This window comes from Leuciscus leuciscus (genome assembly GCF_965113295.1).
Source record: "Leuciscus leuciscus genome assembly, chromosome: 2".
Lineage (NCBI taxonomy): Eukaryota > Metazoa > Chordata > Actinopteri > Cypriniformes > Leuciscidae > Leuciscus > Leuciscus leuciscus.
Genome location: NC_138726.1, coordinates 55,320,266 through 55,340,240, shown reverse-complemented (window position 1 = coordinate 55,340,240; position 19,975 = coordinate 55,320,266). Strand labels below are relative to the sequence as shown.

The 19,975-nt window shown below is 37.1% G+C and overlaps 1 protein-coding gene and 1 long non-coding RNA gene across 2 annotated transcripts in view; both read right to left on the bottom strand.

Annotated features, from left to right (window-relative positions):
* LOC309493386 overlaps positions 1-2,873 on the bottom strand; it is a 3,903-nt gene extending 1,030 nt beyond the window's left edge. Inside the window, exons 1-2 of the long non-coding RNA XR_014203895.1 lie at positions 1,334-2,873; positions 1-1,281 (exon numbers count right to left, since the gene is read on the bottom strand). The exon at positions 1-1,281 is cut by the window's left edge and continues 1,030 nt beyond it. This is a non-coding gene — a long non-coding RNA (uncharacterized lncRNA). The remainder of the gene's footprint in view (positions 1,282-1,333) is intronic.
* A 744-nt stretch (positions 2,874-3,617) lies between these two features.
* On the bottom strand, positions 3,618-14,192 carry LOC309493239 (actin-related protein 2-B). The gene is made up of 8 exons (XM_082162393.1): positions 14,037-14,192; positions 13,338-13,448; positions 10,860-11,148; positions 9,500-9,636; positions 8,662-8,811; positions 7,535-7,680; positions 5,674-5,806; positions 3,618-4,645 (listed from the first exon to the last, which is right to left on the bottom strand). The coding sequence occupies exons 1-8, from the start codon at positions 14,082-14,084 to the stop codon at positions 4,475-4,477; spliced, it is 1,185 nt and encodes a 394-aa protein (XP_082018519.1). The 5' UTR covers positions 14,085-14,192; the 3' UTR covers positions 3,618-4,474.
* Between the last annotated feature and the right edge of the window lie 5,783 nt (positions 14,193-19,975).

Here is a 19,975-nt window from a genome sequence, read left to right as displayed (position 1 = left end):
TTATTTCGTTATGAGCCGATGTGCAGCTTTGACATTTCCAGTGTAGACAACAGACGCGCTTCCGGTGTAAACACAGTGTAAGTATGGAGTGTGAAGGTTTGAGTATATTGTGAGTTTTGCGGTAACACTGCTGTACTACAGTCTGCTTGTGGTACTCTTATGAGTTTTACTTGAACTGCACTGGCTATTTTGTTAGCTGAACATTAACTGAATGAACATCGTGGACTTCATCATTGAATCACCACTGGCCTGATATTTGTGTTTATTTGATTTATTGATTAATATCCTTCAGAAAGCAGACTATTTCAGTGTTTGAAGAATGTAGTGAACATGTGCCATCATAACCATTTGTGAATACTTCATGTAAATAGACTCCAAAGAAACAAAGCTGGTTGTGTTTTGCAGAAGTGTATCACGTCACGCTCGCTGGATGTACAGCTCTGCTTTCTCCTCGCGGTGGGCAGATAAGCACATAAACACTGTCAGGAGCTTGAGTTATGGCTGCCCACAATTCAACTCATACTGGAAAGCAAATTTTGTTAAGTCGGAAAGAATTTCCCTCTTGGATTGAAGAGAGGAGCGTGATTCTCAAAATGGCCATCAAGTGTCAGACTTGAGTATTTCATTGACAGGTTTTAGTTTCAAGCCAGAGTCATCTGCAGGAAACGCTGCCATTTGTGCCCGATAAATTCAGGATTTTTTTATTAAAGTGCCCGTATTAGGCTTTTCCGGAAAGAGCTGTTTGTGAACGTAAAAGTTCTGCAAAGTTTCTCTAAAAGAAAAAACTGATTCTGAAGTGTCTGAAACAAACCGTAATTTCTTACTTCCTGTTTGAACCTACATAGTAGTACCAGAGCCCGTCTACGGAGAGCCTGGCCACTCCCTATTAAGTCCTATTGTACCGAATTTTGGTTGTAGTTCCACCGGAGTTCCACTGGGGGCGATCGCCCATGAGTGCAAAATGAATGGGAGTCTATGGGGCTAGACGGCTAAATTTGTCTCTTTCACCCGATTGCCGTTGAGAAATCTCAGATTTGATTGTAGGTTTTGCAAGTTCAACATGGGTTATAGGTCGAAAGTTGAATGAACGAGTACTTATGTCCTTTCGATTTCTTACAGGTTGAGTTGTTGTTGCCCATAACACGCTAGCATTCTGCTAATGAACGCTGATTGGTCAGTGAAAGACTGATTACGACCAGAGATACCGCTTGATGGCATCGTGGCATCCGAAGCGGGACCAGAAACAAACAAAACAAAAACTCTACTAGCACGTGTATTTACCTGTGTCAGCTGTGTTGTGTGTTTCCCTGCGTCAGCTGTGTTGTGTAGTTACCTGTGTCAGCTGTGTTGTCGATGCCTCGAGAGAAAAGAAAGTGCCGAGCGCGAAAGCACCAAAGTGACTGAAGGATTGCCGTAAAGCAGTATCGCTGGTCGTACGATGTGTATTACGTCATTGACATTTTAAAAGACTTTTTGAAGCAAATAAGTGACTCTAAAAAATCTAACACCAAGCAATGTGTAATTTCTTTGCATCTCCTTTCGAATACAACATTCAAGTTACTAGACAAAAAATTATATCCTGAGAAAAGTGGATTTTGAGAGGTATAGCGCCATAGACCTCCATTCATTCTGCACTCATCCTGTGAGCGCCCTCATATGGAACCAGAGTGGAACTGCAACCAGTTCAGAAGCCGGAAGTGTACTGAGAGTGGAAGTTTTCCCCTTATTAGACATTCTCTGGTAGTACATAGTATTATGGGATGGTTTTCATTGGCTGCCGGCGAACAACGTCTCGTTTGCCCCGCCCTCAAACACTGTAGTTGCAGCGGAGACTGGAAGAGTTTGGTTCGTGTTGTTCATATCGAGAAGAAGCGATTCCAAAAGATGAGATTGATACGGTAAAACTACGCCATAGTTTACTGTTCATTTCACTGTGTATCAAGTGCTGAGGAAGATCAGAAATTCTGATGTGCTTTAAGAAATCGACCAATCACTACGTACTGAGCCGTCTGACCAATCAGAGCAGAGGAAGCTCTCGAAAAGGCGGGGTTTAGAGAGACTGAATATTTGATCGAACCGTTTCAGACACTGTGAGAAAGTGGTGATAATGCAATATATATTATGAGAAAATTTGTGTTTGTTGACCTTGGATGTTGGATCTATTGTAGGAGACTCCAAAACAAAATACCATAATATATTGACCAGGGGCACTTTAAGGCTCGCGGTATCAGAAGTGTATCAGTCCCATGTAGTTTTTCACCACAAATTATGCTGTTAAACACGATTATTTTAAAACTAAGTTGAAATAATACGGCAGAAGCAAATACGATGTGTTAACAGCCTCGTAGCTCACAGTAGGGGTTGTAAGGTTTAGAAGTAAAAAATCTGTTTCCTTATGGAGAAAACGAATGCCGTTTTTACTTCCAGAACCGACTGTTGCACTGTTAATGGTGTCCGACACACGCTGTGAGCAGTCAATCGATCACAACAGATCTGACCAATCAGAGCAGAGGAAGCTCTCGGAAAGGCGGGGTTCAGAGAGAACGAATCTTCGATCGAAGCGTTTCAGACACTGTGAGGAGAGAACTGATGCTACTCTGTATATTATGAGAAATGTATTGTAGGAGTCCTCGGAAACAATAATAGGGGCACTTTAAACTATTACCCCAATGTAAAATATGTGGTTACAGCTTTCCAAAGTACAAATATTATTTATTGTTACCAACTGTAACCGTAAAAGGCTACATTAATTGGGCCGTGTTACACAGAGTATCTATACTTTTAAATTAAATAGATAATATAGATAATTCTGGTAAATTTTGGTAGTATCACTAGTTTTGTGTGCCTTACAACATAACAATTATATATGATATATATATATATATATATATATATATATATATATATATATATATATATATATATATATATATATATATGTCACAGGTTTATTCGGGTTTGAACATCAGTGCACAAGTGTCTGATGTTTAATTAATACTAATGAATAATTAAATAAAAGTAATTATAACCCATATAACAGGTTCCTGTGGTAAAAAACTCACATGGCAGCGTTTCCTGCGAATGTCCCGCCAAACGACTGTTCCATCAAATGCTATTTCACCGGTTTCACTTTGACTCTGAATGTGACATTGAACTATTTTCTTTCTACAGTGAATCGTAATAACTATAAATGTAATGCTTATTCTACATGGGGCTCTGATTATGAGTTTTGATGCTTTTTATCGCTGGATCAGTTGAACTCTTGACCGATGCATGCCTTCGTTTGTGATGCGCTTCATTGTGATGCATGAATGAACAATATGCTTCATATGACATCACGCTCAGATTAATTTCTCTGAATGTTTACTGCCTACAGAACGGTGCTGTACGCTTGTTCACTGACATGCAGAATTAAACTCCTATATGAATGCTGTGCTATCTGGCGATTATGCATTATTGTTTTGTTTTTTTAGCGGTTCAACACACTCACATTAACCTGAACATTAGTAAGTTTGTAGTCCTTGATGGCAGCAGCAACTTAGTAATAAAATGTAATGTTGATTTGAGGCTCTTTTCTTGCTTTGGATCAACAGTTAAATTAATAAATAATAGAAATATTCATTATCAACACATGATTTTTATTCAGTTTAGTCTGTTAACAGGTAAAACAAAAATATCTGTAAAATAAGCCATGTCAAATATATTGATTTCTATAGTTTCAATTTGCAATTTATTTCATATATATTTGTATTTGTGTGTGCAGATGATGCGTTTCAAAGTTTATACATGGAGGGCAAATCTGCTTTGTATAAAAGTCCCGAGAATTTAGTTATATTTTTTACAAAACTTCTTGGGAAACTTCATAAATAGTGAAGGTGAGACTGGTAATATATTCAAACTTATTTAAAATAGATATGATATCAAATATATAGCATGTCATTATAGTATCTATTTCCATTAGATAGCTAGTTAAAGTCACCATGAAATCAAAATTGACAATACTTAATTTTTTTATTGCATTATATTATGATATAATATGATTTATCTCTTCTCTGATGACGAGGGCGGGGCAACCTGTCAATCACATGAGATCCACCAATAGCAAACCACACCCATCCAATCAATTCCCCACAGACAAAATCAAGCCCCGCCCACATTTGTTCTTGTTTGTTAAGCGTTTTCACTCGGATATACGTCACAATAGGGAAGAAAAGACTGTCGCAACTTGCGTTTCATGTCGACTTTAGGTACTTATCTGCACTTTGGGGGCTAAATTGCTGGAATAAACGTCTCCAAACCTATAATAAGCCTTATATAAACGCATCATACGTCTATGATACGTCCTTATTTAGATGCAGCAGCTAAGTGTTTTAGTCTTTTTTAGGATTAGATGTAGTTGTATTTTATTAATAGCAATATATATGAAAGGGAACATGCATGAAGAGGTTAGTGTGACTGGTTGTGGTGCCGACGTTTATTGCAGGACTGCTCCCAGTTTGTCCAGCGCCTTCAGGCCTTTCTCCTCGTACTCGGCTCGCGACAGCCAGAAAGACTCTTTATCTTTCATGATGTTGGCCAGCACTGCACCACCCATGAACACCATGTGTTTGCGGCGCGGAGGGTCTTCGATGCGGATTTTAAATTTCTGTGGTGGGAGAGAAGAAGCAGCTTGCTTGAAGAAAAAATCATTTTAAACTAATTCACGAGTTGCATTTCTGACAGATCTATTTTGAATACGCAATATTTAAATTTACATGCTGTTCAAAGGCCTTTGTGATGTAAAACTGGTCATCTAGGGCATCATGTATGAATGTTTCGCTCACAAAAATTTAGTTTTGGAAAAGTGCCTTCACTTCATGTCAACCAATTATGGATTTAGCATTTTCTAATAATTAGGGTGTAGTTAAAAAAAAATAAAAAATAAATAAAATAAAAGATGATTTCCAATTTATCAGTCAATACTGTTTTATGAGATACATTTACTTGAATGAAATATAAGGACTTCAGAGAAATCTTGAATTAAGTATTATTTCCCCATGTGTTATGTCGGTATTATTTATTTACTATTATACTATTTATTCATATTTGGAATAAGCTTTTATTTTTATATTATTTTCATTTTTCATAAAAAAAAATGTTGTTGTAATTTTGTTATGTGCTTTTATTATGTATTGAAGCTTTTATGCTTTTTAGGATAATTGTATTAGTATTTGTTTTCTTTTAAATGTCTCTAGGGTTATTTAATGTTTATTTAAGTTTTATTATATTCCTACACGGCTTTATGAATATTTAAGTCAGTTTCCAAAGCAACATTTCTAATTTTCTTTTTTAAGTTTTTTAAGCTTAAGTTTTTCATCTAATATTAATATTTTATTTCAGCTTTATTTCAGTGGCCTAAAATGTATTAATTGTAATGGTTTTAGTTAACAATAACAAAACTATACACCACCAGCCATTCGATTTTTCTTGTTTTAAGCACAAATCAAGCAAATTTGAGTTTTATGCTTAAAACAAGAACAAAGAATAAAAATAAGCTTTAACTGAGTCTTCATATTTCACATACTTTTGATTCTCGAGTAAATGTATCTTGTTTTAAGGTTGTCTAGATGTTTTTACAGGGTGGAACAAGACAGAAATCCCAGCATAGGAGTTAGCATTAGCGTAAGGGCTTACGGAGAGTTTGTCGGTGTCTCCCTTCAGCACTCTCTCCAGATACAGCTGCTTGATCTCTCGCTCCAGACGGGACGGGAGCCCCGGGTACATGGTGGTTCCTCCGGACAGGACGATGTGCTTGTAGAAGTCCGACCTGCAGACGGACAGTAAGACATGAAGCTCACAGACACTGAAGGAACATTTCAGGTGGAAACCAATTTCATTTCTATCATAAACAACTGTGACATGCCATAGATGACCTCAGAAGAAATGACTTTTATCTGGAATATTAATAAAATAACAATTAATAAATATATACTTTTATTAAAATGATAGCTGTGCTGAGTAAATTCTCTTCAAAAGGTCTTGCACATCAAAAAAAACAAAAAACTTTGTCTTATTTTCCAGTATAAGTATCGAAACATTCTTAACTTCGAGTGTTGGTCAAAAAATTACTGAATTTTTCGTTTATTTATTTTATTTATTTATTTTTTATTAAATGATTGTGCTATATTTTATTCTGATAATGTTTTTTTTATTTAATATTTAGTATTTTTAGGAGATTTTATGGTACTAAATTATAATTACGCTGTATTTATAATCCATTTATTCACTTTTTTTAGCATAGACCTGAAAATGAAATTTCCAACTTAAACTCATAAATCTTGAATGCTTTGGAGCACAGACTGAAGTTTGGTCTTTTTTTTAAAGAAAACACATGGCCGATTATTGCTGAAGTGAAAAAAAAAAATGTTTAAAAAAACTGAACTTGAACAAAGTTATAACATTTTACATTTATTGTTATGAAAAATGCACAAAAATTCAATTTTCAATATTTATATTAAATATTCATTTTCCAAAACACATTTTACTCTAAAACTGCGAGAAATTCAAACCAATAAATCTAACAAGTTGTGTTCCAAATTTGAGGTTGATATCCTAAAACATGAGCTTTTAGTAAGAATTTGTTTGGCTGCAGTACCAAACATTTCCAATAGGTGAAATTCCCTCCCATTCATTTCCAATCACGAACAATACAATCGTGACTCATTTTTCAGGACCTTTTTTTGTGTATGCGTGTTCACATAGCAAGTGCCAAAACCTGTACCAAGTTTCATACCAATTTGATGAAGTAAAAAAACTTCAAGGGTTAATCAAGGTAAAATATTTGTACAGCAAATCACGGACACAAAACGCGCATTTCAAAGTAGAATTTCAGGCTATACCATTGTTTTTCAGAGAAACAAGTAGATGAACTTAGCATTTTTCTCAACTATCTGCTAACACATTAGGCCTATGGTATTTTTATGTTTTAGTTTGCTTCTCAAGTAAATGTATATTGAATTAAGAATGTTTTGCGATATTTGTACTGGAAAACAACACGAAAACACTAAGTACAGATTTTTTATTTTTTATTTGTGTAGATGGAAATGTATGGAAGTTTGTTTCCGCCACGGAATAAAACAGTTTAAAAGATAATTGCAAATTTTATGTCGCAATTCCGACTTTTTTTGCTCATAATTCTGACTTTGTCATTCTGAATTGTTTTCTCAGAATAGTGAAATATTAATTCACAGAAGCGAGATTTAAAGTCCAATTCTGAGATGAAAAAAGACTGACGTTTTTTCTTGCAATTTCGAGTTTATATCTCGCAATTCTGACTTTATAACTAGCAGCTACGAGTTTATAGTCAGAATTGTGAGATTTTTTTTCTTTTCTGTTCTGTGGCAGAAACAAGCTTCCATAAAAATGTCTCCTAACTTGTTAGTTGAAAAACATTTGCAGAAAAAATCTGGCCAATTACTGGCTATAAGGTTTGCTCAGAGCTCAGGCATTAAACATCTCCTAATTGACACTAGTGACAGGGTTGAGTTGTTCTGACCTGAGGTCGATGTCCGCAGCCTGGATGGTGTTGAAGACCAGCTCGGCCACACCGACTCCCTCCACATTAATGAGATGAGGCTGGAAAAGAGCCTCCGCTGCTCCGAACCTCTCGCCTCCCACCATTATCATCCGACCATCTGGTAACTGCGTGCGGGAAAGGTCAGTAAAATCTTTTATATGCTGTGAGGAAGGCAGTCAAGTTTTAAGTCCACATTTTCTCTATAATCTGTTAAAGTCCCCCTGTAGTCAATCATTTTATCTCTTAAAACTCATCTTTGATCACCAAATTGACATATTTAAAAGTTTTTTCCTTGAAAAAAAATGTAACTACTCGACACCTTTTCCTCATTTAGTATACGCGGTTCTATGAATATGCAAATGAGCCCCGCCTCCACTCACTCACTCAGCTCAGAGATCCACTCGTTGACGATCACACGTTGATCTGATTGGTTACAAGGTAGTAAACGAGGCTTCGTTATTTCATAACTGCTTCGAAAGTTTCTACATTTTAATGGGTCGACGACTATAAGGTTTTTATCTGATCTCTGATCAGTTTTATATAAAGTTGTAGACATTTGTAATGAGGAATGACACATTGTGTGATAAAAAAGAAGAGTAGAGTTGATTGTCTTTTATTGGCCTGACTAACCACGCCCTCTATAAAACACACACAAAAACACATATAATACAGACACTTCCTATTTAATGGTATTTGATGATTTGTATATTCCATTTGATAGATTAAACCTTTAAGAAAACATTTGCGATTGGTTTGTAAAAGGTGTTTTAATGAGCATGTTTTCCCTGCATTTACACAGTTTGACCAGCAGATGTCGCCGGCGTGTGGCGTTTCGAGTGCTTCGAATCAGTGAATCATTTTGCAAAGCAATCGGTTCAATTGATTCAGTGTTTCGAAAAGCTTCGTTTCTCCCATCACAAGTAGGAAGATACATTGACAATAGAAAAAATGTAATGCACATGCAATAGAAAACAGTTGTCAGCTTGTTTTGCCTCAAGACTTTTAAATGGAAACACAGAATACCAAACTTTGCATAGTTTTGTTCATGCAACCTGTCCATAGGTGTACTTTGTGTGACTTATTTTCATGAGTTGTAAGTGTATTACCGTGTAGGACTCCACCAGGACGGTGGTCTCGTTGGCCAGTTTCTGTTCCTGCTCGATGTTGTAGCCGACAAAACACAGTTTCTCCTTCATCATCCGCACCGTCTCGAAGTCTGCCGTGTGGTTGAAGACGTAGCCTCGCATAAGCAAAAGCTGAATAAACGGAAAATCGGCTTTTCAACAATTCTAGATGACTCTTTTTGGTCTTTTTTTTAACCAGACCACAACTGATAATTGCTCAAACTTGCTCTTGAGTGATCTTTTAATTATTTTTAAATAATACAATAATTCTATATCTAGCTTTTGATCCATTTTAAGAAATGAGTCTGCAAAATAGACAGTTTAACAAAATGTTCCAGGTTCAATAGGAGTTGAAATGGTTAGTTCACCCAAAAATGACAGTATCACAGTTTCCATAAAAATATGAACTGCTTTCAACACTGATAATAATCAGAAATGTGTCCTGAGCATCAAATCATCATATCAGAATGATTTCTGAAGGATCATGTAACACATTGGAGTAATGATGCTGAAAATTCAGCTTTGATCACAGGAATAAATTACATTTTACAATATATTCAAATTGAAAACAGCTATTTAGAACTGTAATAATATTTCACAATATTATTGTTTTTACTTAAAAATTATTTTTTTGAAAAACACAGGTGTCCAAAATAACATTGGACCCCATTGACTTTCATTGTATGGCCATTTTTCAAAGTATAAAAAAGGTTTCATAAGGGAAAAAAAATTATGTCATTTTTTGGAATGAACTAAGTGCTGATTCTGTAACATTGCTCATTCCCCAGTTTCCATGGTGATAACAGAAGGAGAATGTCACCTTAATCAGATAGCGCGTGATGTCCCGTCCTGCGATGTCGAGCCGGCGCGTGAGGTGAGGCAGAGAGAAGCCCTCGTACACGGGACAGATGTGAGTCACACCGTCTCCCGAGTCGATCACCACACCGGTTAACAAACCTGCCGCAGGAACACAGCGCAAGTCAACCACATGTTCATCTTCAACACTCAGGGCCCTATCATACACCCCGAGCAAAGCAGCGCCAGGGGCGACGCAAGGGTTTTTTGATAGTTTCAGCCCGACGCAGTTATCATTTTCACGTCCTGCGCCATGTTGTTTAAATAGCAAATGCATTTGCGCCCTCTGTTGGTGCTGGTCTGAAAACGAGGTGTGTTCTGGCGCATTGTTGGCCCGTTGCTATTTTGAGGCAACAGAAATAGGCTGAGCCATTGACCAACTGAAACCTGGTCTAAAGTCAATGGAACAGTTTTTTTTTTGTTATTTAAAGAGCGCGTTAGTAATGTGCGCCTATAGGCGGGTCCACAGCACACATACACTCTGCTTATTACACACACTGGGACACAAACTAGCCAAATAGCCTATTAAAAATAAAAGGATTACAATGTAAAATATTAATATTGTGTACATAAATATATGGTGGATTCCGGCTTGTCCCGTAGATGGTTTTCTCACGCGCTTTAACCTCGCGCACAAGCTGATCCGTTTCCTCTCCGGAGACGTGTTCAGTCTTTCCACTATCAATTTCCGCCATGTAAATAGCGAACTGGCTTTTAAAGGGAATGTGAGATGAGACTCTGATTGGTTTATTGCACGTAAATCCCAAAACACACCCATTACTCATTAAGAGAATATGGACAACACTTTTAGACCATGCGCCGGGAGCGCTGACCATTTTTCCTGTCGTTAAACTAGCAAAAGTGGATTCTGACTCGCACTAGACTGTCAGTCCAAATCCGATTTTTATGCAAATCCGATTTTAATCCGATCAGATTAATTTCTTCTATCTAAACAGTGTTATTGCAATTGAAGAGAGCGTGAGCATCATAATAAATGAGCAGCCTGTGTCATGGCCTTCCACACAATCGCTTGGAGGGGTTTCAGAAAAAAACTGGTCTCGTGTTATGAGGCAGACTCAACGTTTGACATTTGCTCCTTTCATAGACACAATATAACTGTGAGATATAATAATGTCTAAATTAAGAATAAATGTGGAGGTGGCATTATGAATGTGGATAGCTGTTAAATTATTGATTAACAAAAACATCGCTGTAGCTCAACTGGTAGTGCATTTTGCTGTATTTTTATTGTATTTGATATGCGCCCTGCACTTTAGACCATGTGTTTAGATGGTTAAAATAGGGCCCGTAACCCTGAGCGTTACCCTGAGCGTAGAGCGTCAGCACGGCCTGGATGGCGATGTAGATGCCGTGGAACTGGTAGGTCTCGAACATGACCTCTGCGATCTTCTGCCGGTTCTTCACCGGGTTCAGGGGCGGCTCCGTCAGCAGGACCTTGCTGTCGGGGGGGTTGATGTTGAGCCGCTGCGGGCCGAACGTGTGGTCCCACAGGTGCAGCATGTCCTCCCAGCTGCGCACCATCCCGTTCTCCATGGGGTACGAGATCTCCAGCATGGAGCGGCACTCGCTCGCCTCGTCGCCCACCATCAGGTCCTGAGAGGCAAAGGGGCGACTTCAGTGTTAAACAAGAACAACTTATATATAAAGTCCCCCTGAGGTCAATCAGTTTATCCCTTAAAACTCATCTTTGATCACCAAAATGACATATTTAAATGTTAAAAAAAAAAAATCATCATCATGCCTTAAAATAGTTTGAATGTAACTCGACACCCTTGCCTAATTTCGTATTCGCAGGTCTATGAATATGCAAATGAGCCCCGCCTCCACTCACTCACTCAGCTCAGAGATCCACTCGGTAGTTTGTGACGTCAGAAACACCAGCGATTTCAAAGCGTGTTTTTGAGACTGTCTTTGGTTCACTGCAGTTTTAAGGAGAAAATACTCAGCAATGGTGTCGACTTATGAATTTACACATGGTTTGTCTTAAAGCATATAAAAAAAAACACATAGACATATAAACAACATTAAAAGCTTGATTTTCACCACAGGGGGACTTTAAACATTTTTCTTTGACTTTAAGAAACAGAACCTCAGGGTTCTGTCCTGGGACCGATTATTTTCCTTCTGTACATACTGCCTCTAGGACAGACAATCAGGCAGTTTACTGATGTTTCTTATCATTTGTATGCAGACAACATTCAGGAAACATTCATAAATGATAACTTTTTACTCCTGAACTCAGCTAAGGCTGAAACACTAATCATTGCCCCTGAGCAAAGCATCCCTCAGATAAAACAACATATGCCTTAGGCTCGTCTGTCCAGCCGAGAGTCTCAGGAGCTTAGGTGTTATTTTTGATTCTGCCATGTCCTTGGAAAAACACTCGAATCGACTTATTAAAAACTGTTTCTTTCAATTAAGGAACATTTCTAAAATAAGAGCCCTGGTGTCAAAGTCCGAATTGGAGATGATCATTCATGCTTTTATTTCATCTCGCTTAGACTACTGTAACAGTCTTTTTATTTGTCTTAATAAGAACGATTTTTGTCGCCTCCAGATTGTCCAGAATTCTGCTGCAAGGCTTTTAACCCACACCAGTAAAAGGGCACACATCACACCTGTCTTAGCTTCACTTCATTGGTTACCAGTGCAATTTAGAATGCACTTTAAAATTTTGGTTCTTACTTTTAGAGCCCTACAAGGACAGGCGCCCCCTTACATCTCTGACCTGATACAGCTGCGTACGTCCACACGTCCATTCATTTTTTGATTATGTATTGTAATGTATTTATACATGTTGTGTATTCCTCCTTTTGTTGTGAAGCACTTTGTGATTTTTATCTGTGAAATGTGCTATACAAATCAATTTTACTTACTTACTACTTACTTAAAAACAGAATTCATCTGTGAATTCCATTAATTGTAAATTCTGAGACTGAGTATATAGTTTCTGCAGCAAAAATAATGAATCTTACTCGGATCAAATTGTACAGCTATCAACAATCTTAAAGAATTTCAAGTTTTATGTTATATATTTGGGAACTATAAATCTATATTAGAGTAGTTCATAATGGCAGTGTTTATATTTTTATATTTAATATTATTTATTTATTTTAATTCTATTATACTGCTATATATATATATATATATATATATATATATATTAGATTATTTAGAGTAAGGAACTTAAATAAAAGATACAACTGAGGGATAGAAATAACTTAAATAATAATTTGAATATATTAATAAATAAATGAGAGATGTTTTTACAGGTTTCTTGTTAAATGACAGTGTTTGTCTGATTTATTTTCTTATTATTTATATACTATTAAATTTTTATTAATGTTTTTAATTTACTTTTATTTTATTTTTTTATTTTATATTTTTCTTTTTAGTTGAAGTTTCAGTTATTTTATGTGCTTTTCACATTTTTATTTCATGTTTGTCTTTTAGGTTTAGGCTATATATATATATATATATACAGTATATATATATATATATATATATATATATATATATATATATATATATATATATATATATATATATATATATATGTATTGTGTGTGTGTGTGTGTGTGTGTGTGTGTGTGTGTGTTATTTCAGTTTTATTCTTTTTTTATTTGACATCAATTTATTTCAGCTAGTTAGTAACACAACATTTCATTTAATATTACATTTTTCATGTGTGTATATACGTACTGTGTGTGTGTGTGTGTGTGTGTGTGTGTGTACATATATACAGAACCTATATTGTTTTTTGTTTTGACTGGATAACTCACCTTGATCTCTATATTCCCAACTTTTATATCTGACCGAATGATGGGACGTCCCACCAGGGCTGGGAAGATGTGTTCTGGGAAATTGGAGCCAGCGAAACCACACTTGACAAACTGCAGACAGTGTGTGAGAAGATGACGAGTGAGTAGCAAGAAAAGATCAAACTCAGCTCTGCTTTACATTTCAGGTTTATAAGGACATGTATTTGATGACTGCACTGAACTATCTGAGATGAGCCCGTTTTGAAGAACTGCATCTTCCCCAACTCCCTCTCAACTTCCCTATTTCATTTCAGGTCAGGAACCTTCACACTAAAGCACACCAGAGTTTAAAGCACTTCCTCATTTGTGACCAATAACCGTGTATTTTTTGCCCTGCCACCTTTTAAGGTGAAGTAAGTGTTGTTCCTGGCCAGACGTGTTCAGACAGATTGAAGCAATGAAGCAATGCAACAGGTCTCCGCACGAGCGCAAGTCAGGCATTCAGCGCCTGCAGACGCAAGACTGATTTCTTACATCTCTTTTAACTTATAAAACATGGAGTTCAAATCGATCAAAACAGTTTTCGAATCAAAACTACTTCCCTTTATCACTCATTTAACCACAAATAGTGTTCTTCCATGAATGTTCAATCAGCAATTTTATATACAGTTTTAGCCCTTTTATGAATGACGTTTCCAGAATACTTTGTGAATGTCTTACCCCAGTGCCATTGTCACACACGACCACTTTCCTCCCGTCGCTGTCCATGCCGCTGTGTTTTCAGATGCTGTGCACACACACATACACACACACACACACACACACACTCGGGCTGTTCTGCTGAAGTGAGGTCAGAAACAAAGGGGCCGGTTTCCCTGAGGAGGAACAGAGGGACTCCGCCTCGTTCACTGAGAGGAGAGGAATCCCAAAACAAAAAATAACAGAGCTACACTACTCAAATATATCATTTAATGCAATAATGCAAATATTTTTACAGTAAAAAAACTGTTAATTGTAAGTCACCTTATATCATACAGTTACATTTTAAAAGGCAATACATGCTATTTAAATAACTGTAAAATATGGTGAAATTTTATGCATAAAAATAATTGCTTACCCTATTGAGAATATGTACATCCTATTTAATAAAGCAATGCATATAATTTTATAGTTTTATATCACTGCTTCTGATGTGTAAATGAAAAGGATTTTTTTCTTTTTTCAGTTTTAAACATTATAGCCATTCAACATTACAGTATTATTGACAGCTATACATTTTTAACATTTATTAGGCTTCAAAAGACTTTTAATTTAAGTGAACTTAAAACGATCCTCACATAACCCCATAATAAATGTCATATTTACCTGTTCCCCTTCTGGAACAGGCAGGAAATATACAGAAATTGAGTTATCAAACAGTCTGCACTGCGTAAATTATGCATTAAATATAGATTAATCCTTATTATGACCGCCGCTAGCATAGCTAGCGAAAGCGGTCATATAGGGATTGTCAAAGTTTTTTTTTTTTTTTTTTTTTGTCACCTTACTGAATTTTTCGTCAACGATACCAGGGACACCGAAGCACCGGGGAACATGAAATTTGGTGGGCATGTAGCCCCACTAGACTTCTAAGGAAAAATTTCGTTTGGTCCCCGGGGGCCACTCCCCCCCCGCGCTGGGCCCCCCCAAACCCAAAAAAATGCAGTTTTTCCTAAATAACTACCTGAACCGTGGCACCGAGGATGAAGAAATTTTTATGGTATGTTGCTCTTAAGGGCCCACATCAACCTAGCCCATAATCACTCATTTGTGATTTGCGCCCCTCCCATAAAAAATGAAAATGCAATATTATTCTGCTTTAATCGCCCCTATCTTCAGTGGAGATGTTCAGAACTGCACCATATTTCATGTGTATGATTAACTTGACATCCTCTGGGGGTATCCTCTGCTAAGTTTTGTAGAATTTCATCCATGGGGGGGTATAAAATAAATTCATTTATGTGCACATTTAGTGACTGTACACTCATCGGCCTGTAGATGGTGCTGTTGAGCGAAGGGTTGCTGGTTTAGGATGATACTGTCACACACACACATGCAGGAATACAAACAAACGCAAGCATGCACACACACTGACATCCACACGCACAGACACACACCCATACACACACATACAAATCCACATGCACAGACACACACACACAAACACACACGCGCACACATGTACGCACACATACATACACGCACAGACACACACACACACACACATACACACACACACACACACACACACACACACAGACAGACATGCACATACTATTACTTTTTTTAGGTATATACATAAACACGCAATACAGCCAAATTACTCCACGTCATTTATTTTTGTGGAAAGCCAGTGCAGGCCTGAGCGGCGGTCATATTTTGTACCGCGATGCGGTACATCTAGTTTAAGCTACAAAAGTTCTTTAGTCAAGAGCAGGGAGTCATTTTCTCTGTTCCCTTTGTTCTTTGATTAACATTTATGACAGAGAGAATAGAATTAGTGGCTGCTGTCCCTTTAAGACCTGACGCACATCACGCGAGTCTGAAGCGCGTCTCATTCTCGCACAACTGCTTTATTCTTTGTTTGATAATTGTTAGTAAACTCATTTTGGGCTCTTAGATACTATGCAGTACACCCGAGGATGCAGTGTTGAAGCCTGGTTGCGGAACCACCAGGTCCATGTTTTACAGTCTTGATTACTGTACGGTACAACCAGGCACATTAGGATTTTACCATTCCATTGTTTTGCTCTGTTAATATAGCATTGTTCCAAAACCTTAAAGGGATACTCCACTTTTTTTTTGGAAATAGGCTCATTTTACAACTCCCCCAGAGTTAAACAGTTGAGTTTTACCGTTTTCGAATCCATTCAGCCGATCTCCGGGTCTGGCGTTACCACTTTTAGCATAGCTTAGCATAGATCATTGAATCGGACAGGACCATTAGCATCTCTCTCAAAAAAATGACCAAAGAGTTTCGATATTTTTCCTATTTAAAACTTGACTCTTCTGTAGTTACATCGTGTACTAACACCGACGGAAAATGAAAAGTTGCGATTTTCTAGGCTGATATGGCTAGGAACTATACTCTCATTCCTGCATAATAATCAAGAAACTTTGCTGCCGTACCATGAGTCGGCAGCAAAGTAATGATATGACACAGCGCCTGAAAATAGGTCTTATGGTGAGTTCACACCGGATGCGAATAGCGCGTCAGGCGCGAGTGATTTCAATGTTAAGTCAATGCAAAGACGCGTTAAACGCGTAAAAAATTCCTGCGGCGCGGTAGCCGCGAATACGCCTCATTCGCACGTCAAGTTCGCGTGAATTGAGCGTCTGGTGCGTTAAGCGCGTTACGCACGAATGATTTTATGTAATGCTTTTTGTGCATTCACGCGTTTGATGCGAATTCGCGTCTGCCGCCCGGGTTGAAAAATCGGAACTTCTGCGTCAATTCGCGCCGCGTTAACCAATCAGGAGCCTGCTTGCTGCTGTCACGTGCTGAAGTAAAAACAAAGTAAATCTTTTATCACATAAAAACTTGATTTCAACATACGAGACCTATTCATTTTGTATTGAATGCTATTTATTCCATATCTAAATCCAGATTATATGAAACATTATTATTCTAATGTAAAGACAACCAATATACTTTAGTGTATAAGAATAGTTCGTGTCTGGACAGTGTTGTGTGAGAAAAAGAAAAAAAAACACAGGACAGGTACCGTACCCCTAATTACTTTTGGAGGCTGGCTCCATTTATCATCAATACAAAAATAAATTACAGATTATGTGGGTGAGGGCGAGGGTGATCCTCGCTCCGATGCGGGATAACAGGTCATCAAACTCTCTCGATAAATGATCGATCAACATCTGAAATCTTGTAAAAAGATGGCCGCCAACGGGTTTCGAAACTTTTGAAACTTTCGCCTCTGACACGCGTGTAAATTTCGCTTCAAACTTTTGTTTTTACGCGCGTCAATTTTGCTCTTGACGCGCGAATGGACACAAAGTGGTCAAGCGTATAACTAGACGCGGCAGGCGCGAATTTGATGCGCTGTTCGCGTCCGGTGTGAACGCACAGTAATAGGTTAGACAAACTTAGTCCCGGTCACGTTGGAAGTTACCGAGCTGGGGACTATTTTCAGGCGCTGCGTCATATCATTACGCCTGCTGGACTCATGGTACGGCAGCAAAGTTTCTTGATTATTACGCAGGAATGAGAGTATAGTTCCTAGCCATATCAGCCTAGAAAATCGCAACTTTTCATTTTCCGTCGGTCTTAGTACACGATGTAACTACAGACGAGTCAAGTTTTAAATAGGAAAAATATCGAAACTCTTTGGTCATTTTTTTGAGAGAGATGCTAATGGTCCTGCCCGATTCAATTATCTATGCTAAGCTATGCTAAAAGTGGTACCGCCAGACCCGGAAATCGGCTGAATGGATTCGAAAACGGTAAGACTCAACTGTTTAACTCTGGGGGAGTTGTACAATGAGCCTATTTCCAAAAAAAGTGGAGTATCCCTTTAATCTTCCCACAGTACATTTAAGGTGTTTTTTCTTGTTTGTTTTTTTTATAGATGCAGATGCATTTTGAAAAAGCTCTAGCATGTTTTAGCCAAACTAAGCTACATCTGGAAAGAAGCGCATTATTCTTAGTTTGATTAGCCCATGACTGTTGTTATACTTTTTTGGGGCTCTTAGCTACAGTATGCAGTACACCCCAGGAAGCAGTGTTGAGGCCTGGTTTTAGCACCACCAAGTTTTACAGTTTTGATTACTGTCCAGTGTCCAGTACTAGGCACATTTTACTAGTCAACGTGTTAATATATATCTTACATTGTTAATACATTTTGACATCCCTATGGCACATTATGATGAACTTTTAATTTTGGAAACTCAGTGCCATTTTGTTCTAGCCACACCTGTGCAGTGCATTCATCTGTTGAATAAAATGTCAGAATTGAACAGGCTTATAGTTTTTTAATGAAAATATATTGTTAATGTTTACAATAGTAAAGTGAAATGTCAACAACAAATACATTTGATAATTGTTTATTTCTTTACTAATTTGTTTGTGAAGTCATCCAGGTCATGGTCATCCAAGAAAGGTTGAAATCAAGGGCAACTGGACTGGCTAAGGTTTCTTGAAGATGTTTCACTTCTCATCCAAGAGGCTTCTTCAGTTGTGATAGTTCAATCTTCAATCTTCTTCAATGGTAGTTGTTCAGTCAGAACTAAATAAGCCTCTCAGATGAGAAGCGAAACGTCTTCAAGAAACCTTAGCCAGTCCAGTGTCCCTTGATTTCCACTTTCCTTGGTTAACTGTAATTTCTTTTATTAATACATATAGATTTAGAACATAGAAATTACAATTTAACTTAATGTAAAAAGAATATTTACTATAATCACATTCCATTAACTTTATATCAATATAAAGTACTTGTGTTGTTTAAACGTGAATAATCTGTGTTGATGGAACACAAGTGTGTAAGTGGCTACCAAAGCAAACAATTTGTGTGCAACCAATGTCCTCTATTCACTTGAGTAAATCCAATGAATATTTTTTTCAGTGTGTTTATGTTAATTTAAGACTCAATTGAACTAATTTAAGACTGCTCTTATGAGGATACTCTACAAAACGGACAAAAAAACGTGTGTTATTGTTTGTTCAAGCACGAAAGAGAACTCGATGCTAGTGCGCGTCTTTCTGTGCGTTGTGTGTGTGTCACATATAGACGGACATTTTTTGTCTTATCGCGCTTGAATGGTTTAAAAGCATTTGCATGAATAAGAGCGTGATCATATAGCTAATGTAACGCTAGCTTAAAGGATGACAGTAAAAACGGATGCTGCGTTAATAGCGTAAAATGTTTGAACACGTTAAACTGGAAATAATGATTTGCATGTTAACGCATTAACGTTGACTGCACTAATATTGCTGTCACACTCCGAAAATATGAAATTTAATGGAATAATGGCAAAAAAATACAGTAATTGACTGACTTCTTTTAAATCAGTTTCTGGTTCGAACATATCTGAATTAAACCAATATTTCTACTAAGCCTGTAGTGTTTACTACCGAGTGGATCAGGTAATCTGGGCTTCCGTGATTGGTGGAGATGGGGCTAATTTGCATATTCATGAAGCAAGGGTGTAAACTGTAGAGTAACATTTAAGCTATTTTAAGGCAGGAAGAACAGGAAAAAATATGTAATTTTGAAAATATGAAAATATTTAAATATGTAATTTTGATTAACAAAGATGAGTTTTAAGGTACAAAATGATTGACTGCAGTGGGACTTTAATTTACTGTAAAATATGTTGAAAATGAGGTATTGAAGGAATGAATTGCTTCATAATTGAGAAAATGTATAGCCTTTTTAACAAATGAATACCTACCTTTTACAGTAAAATACATGCTATGAGTTTCCTTATCATTTACAGAAGAAAATATATTATATTTAACAGTGCAAAACATAATTTTAGAATAAAATATAGTTGGTATAATTTTTTTAGAAGTCAGATTTTCTGCTTTTGTGTTCTACAGAAAAAGCAGGTTGTACATGTTTGTAATGACACGAGAGTCAATAAATTACGACATCTTCTTTTATTGT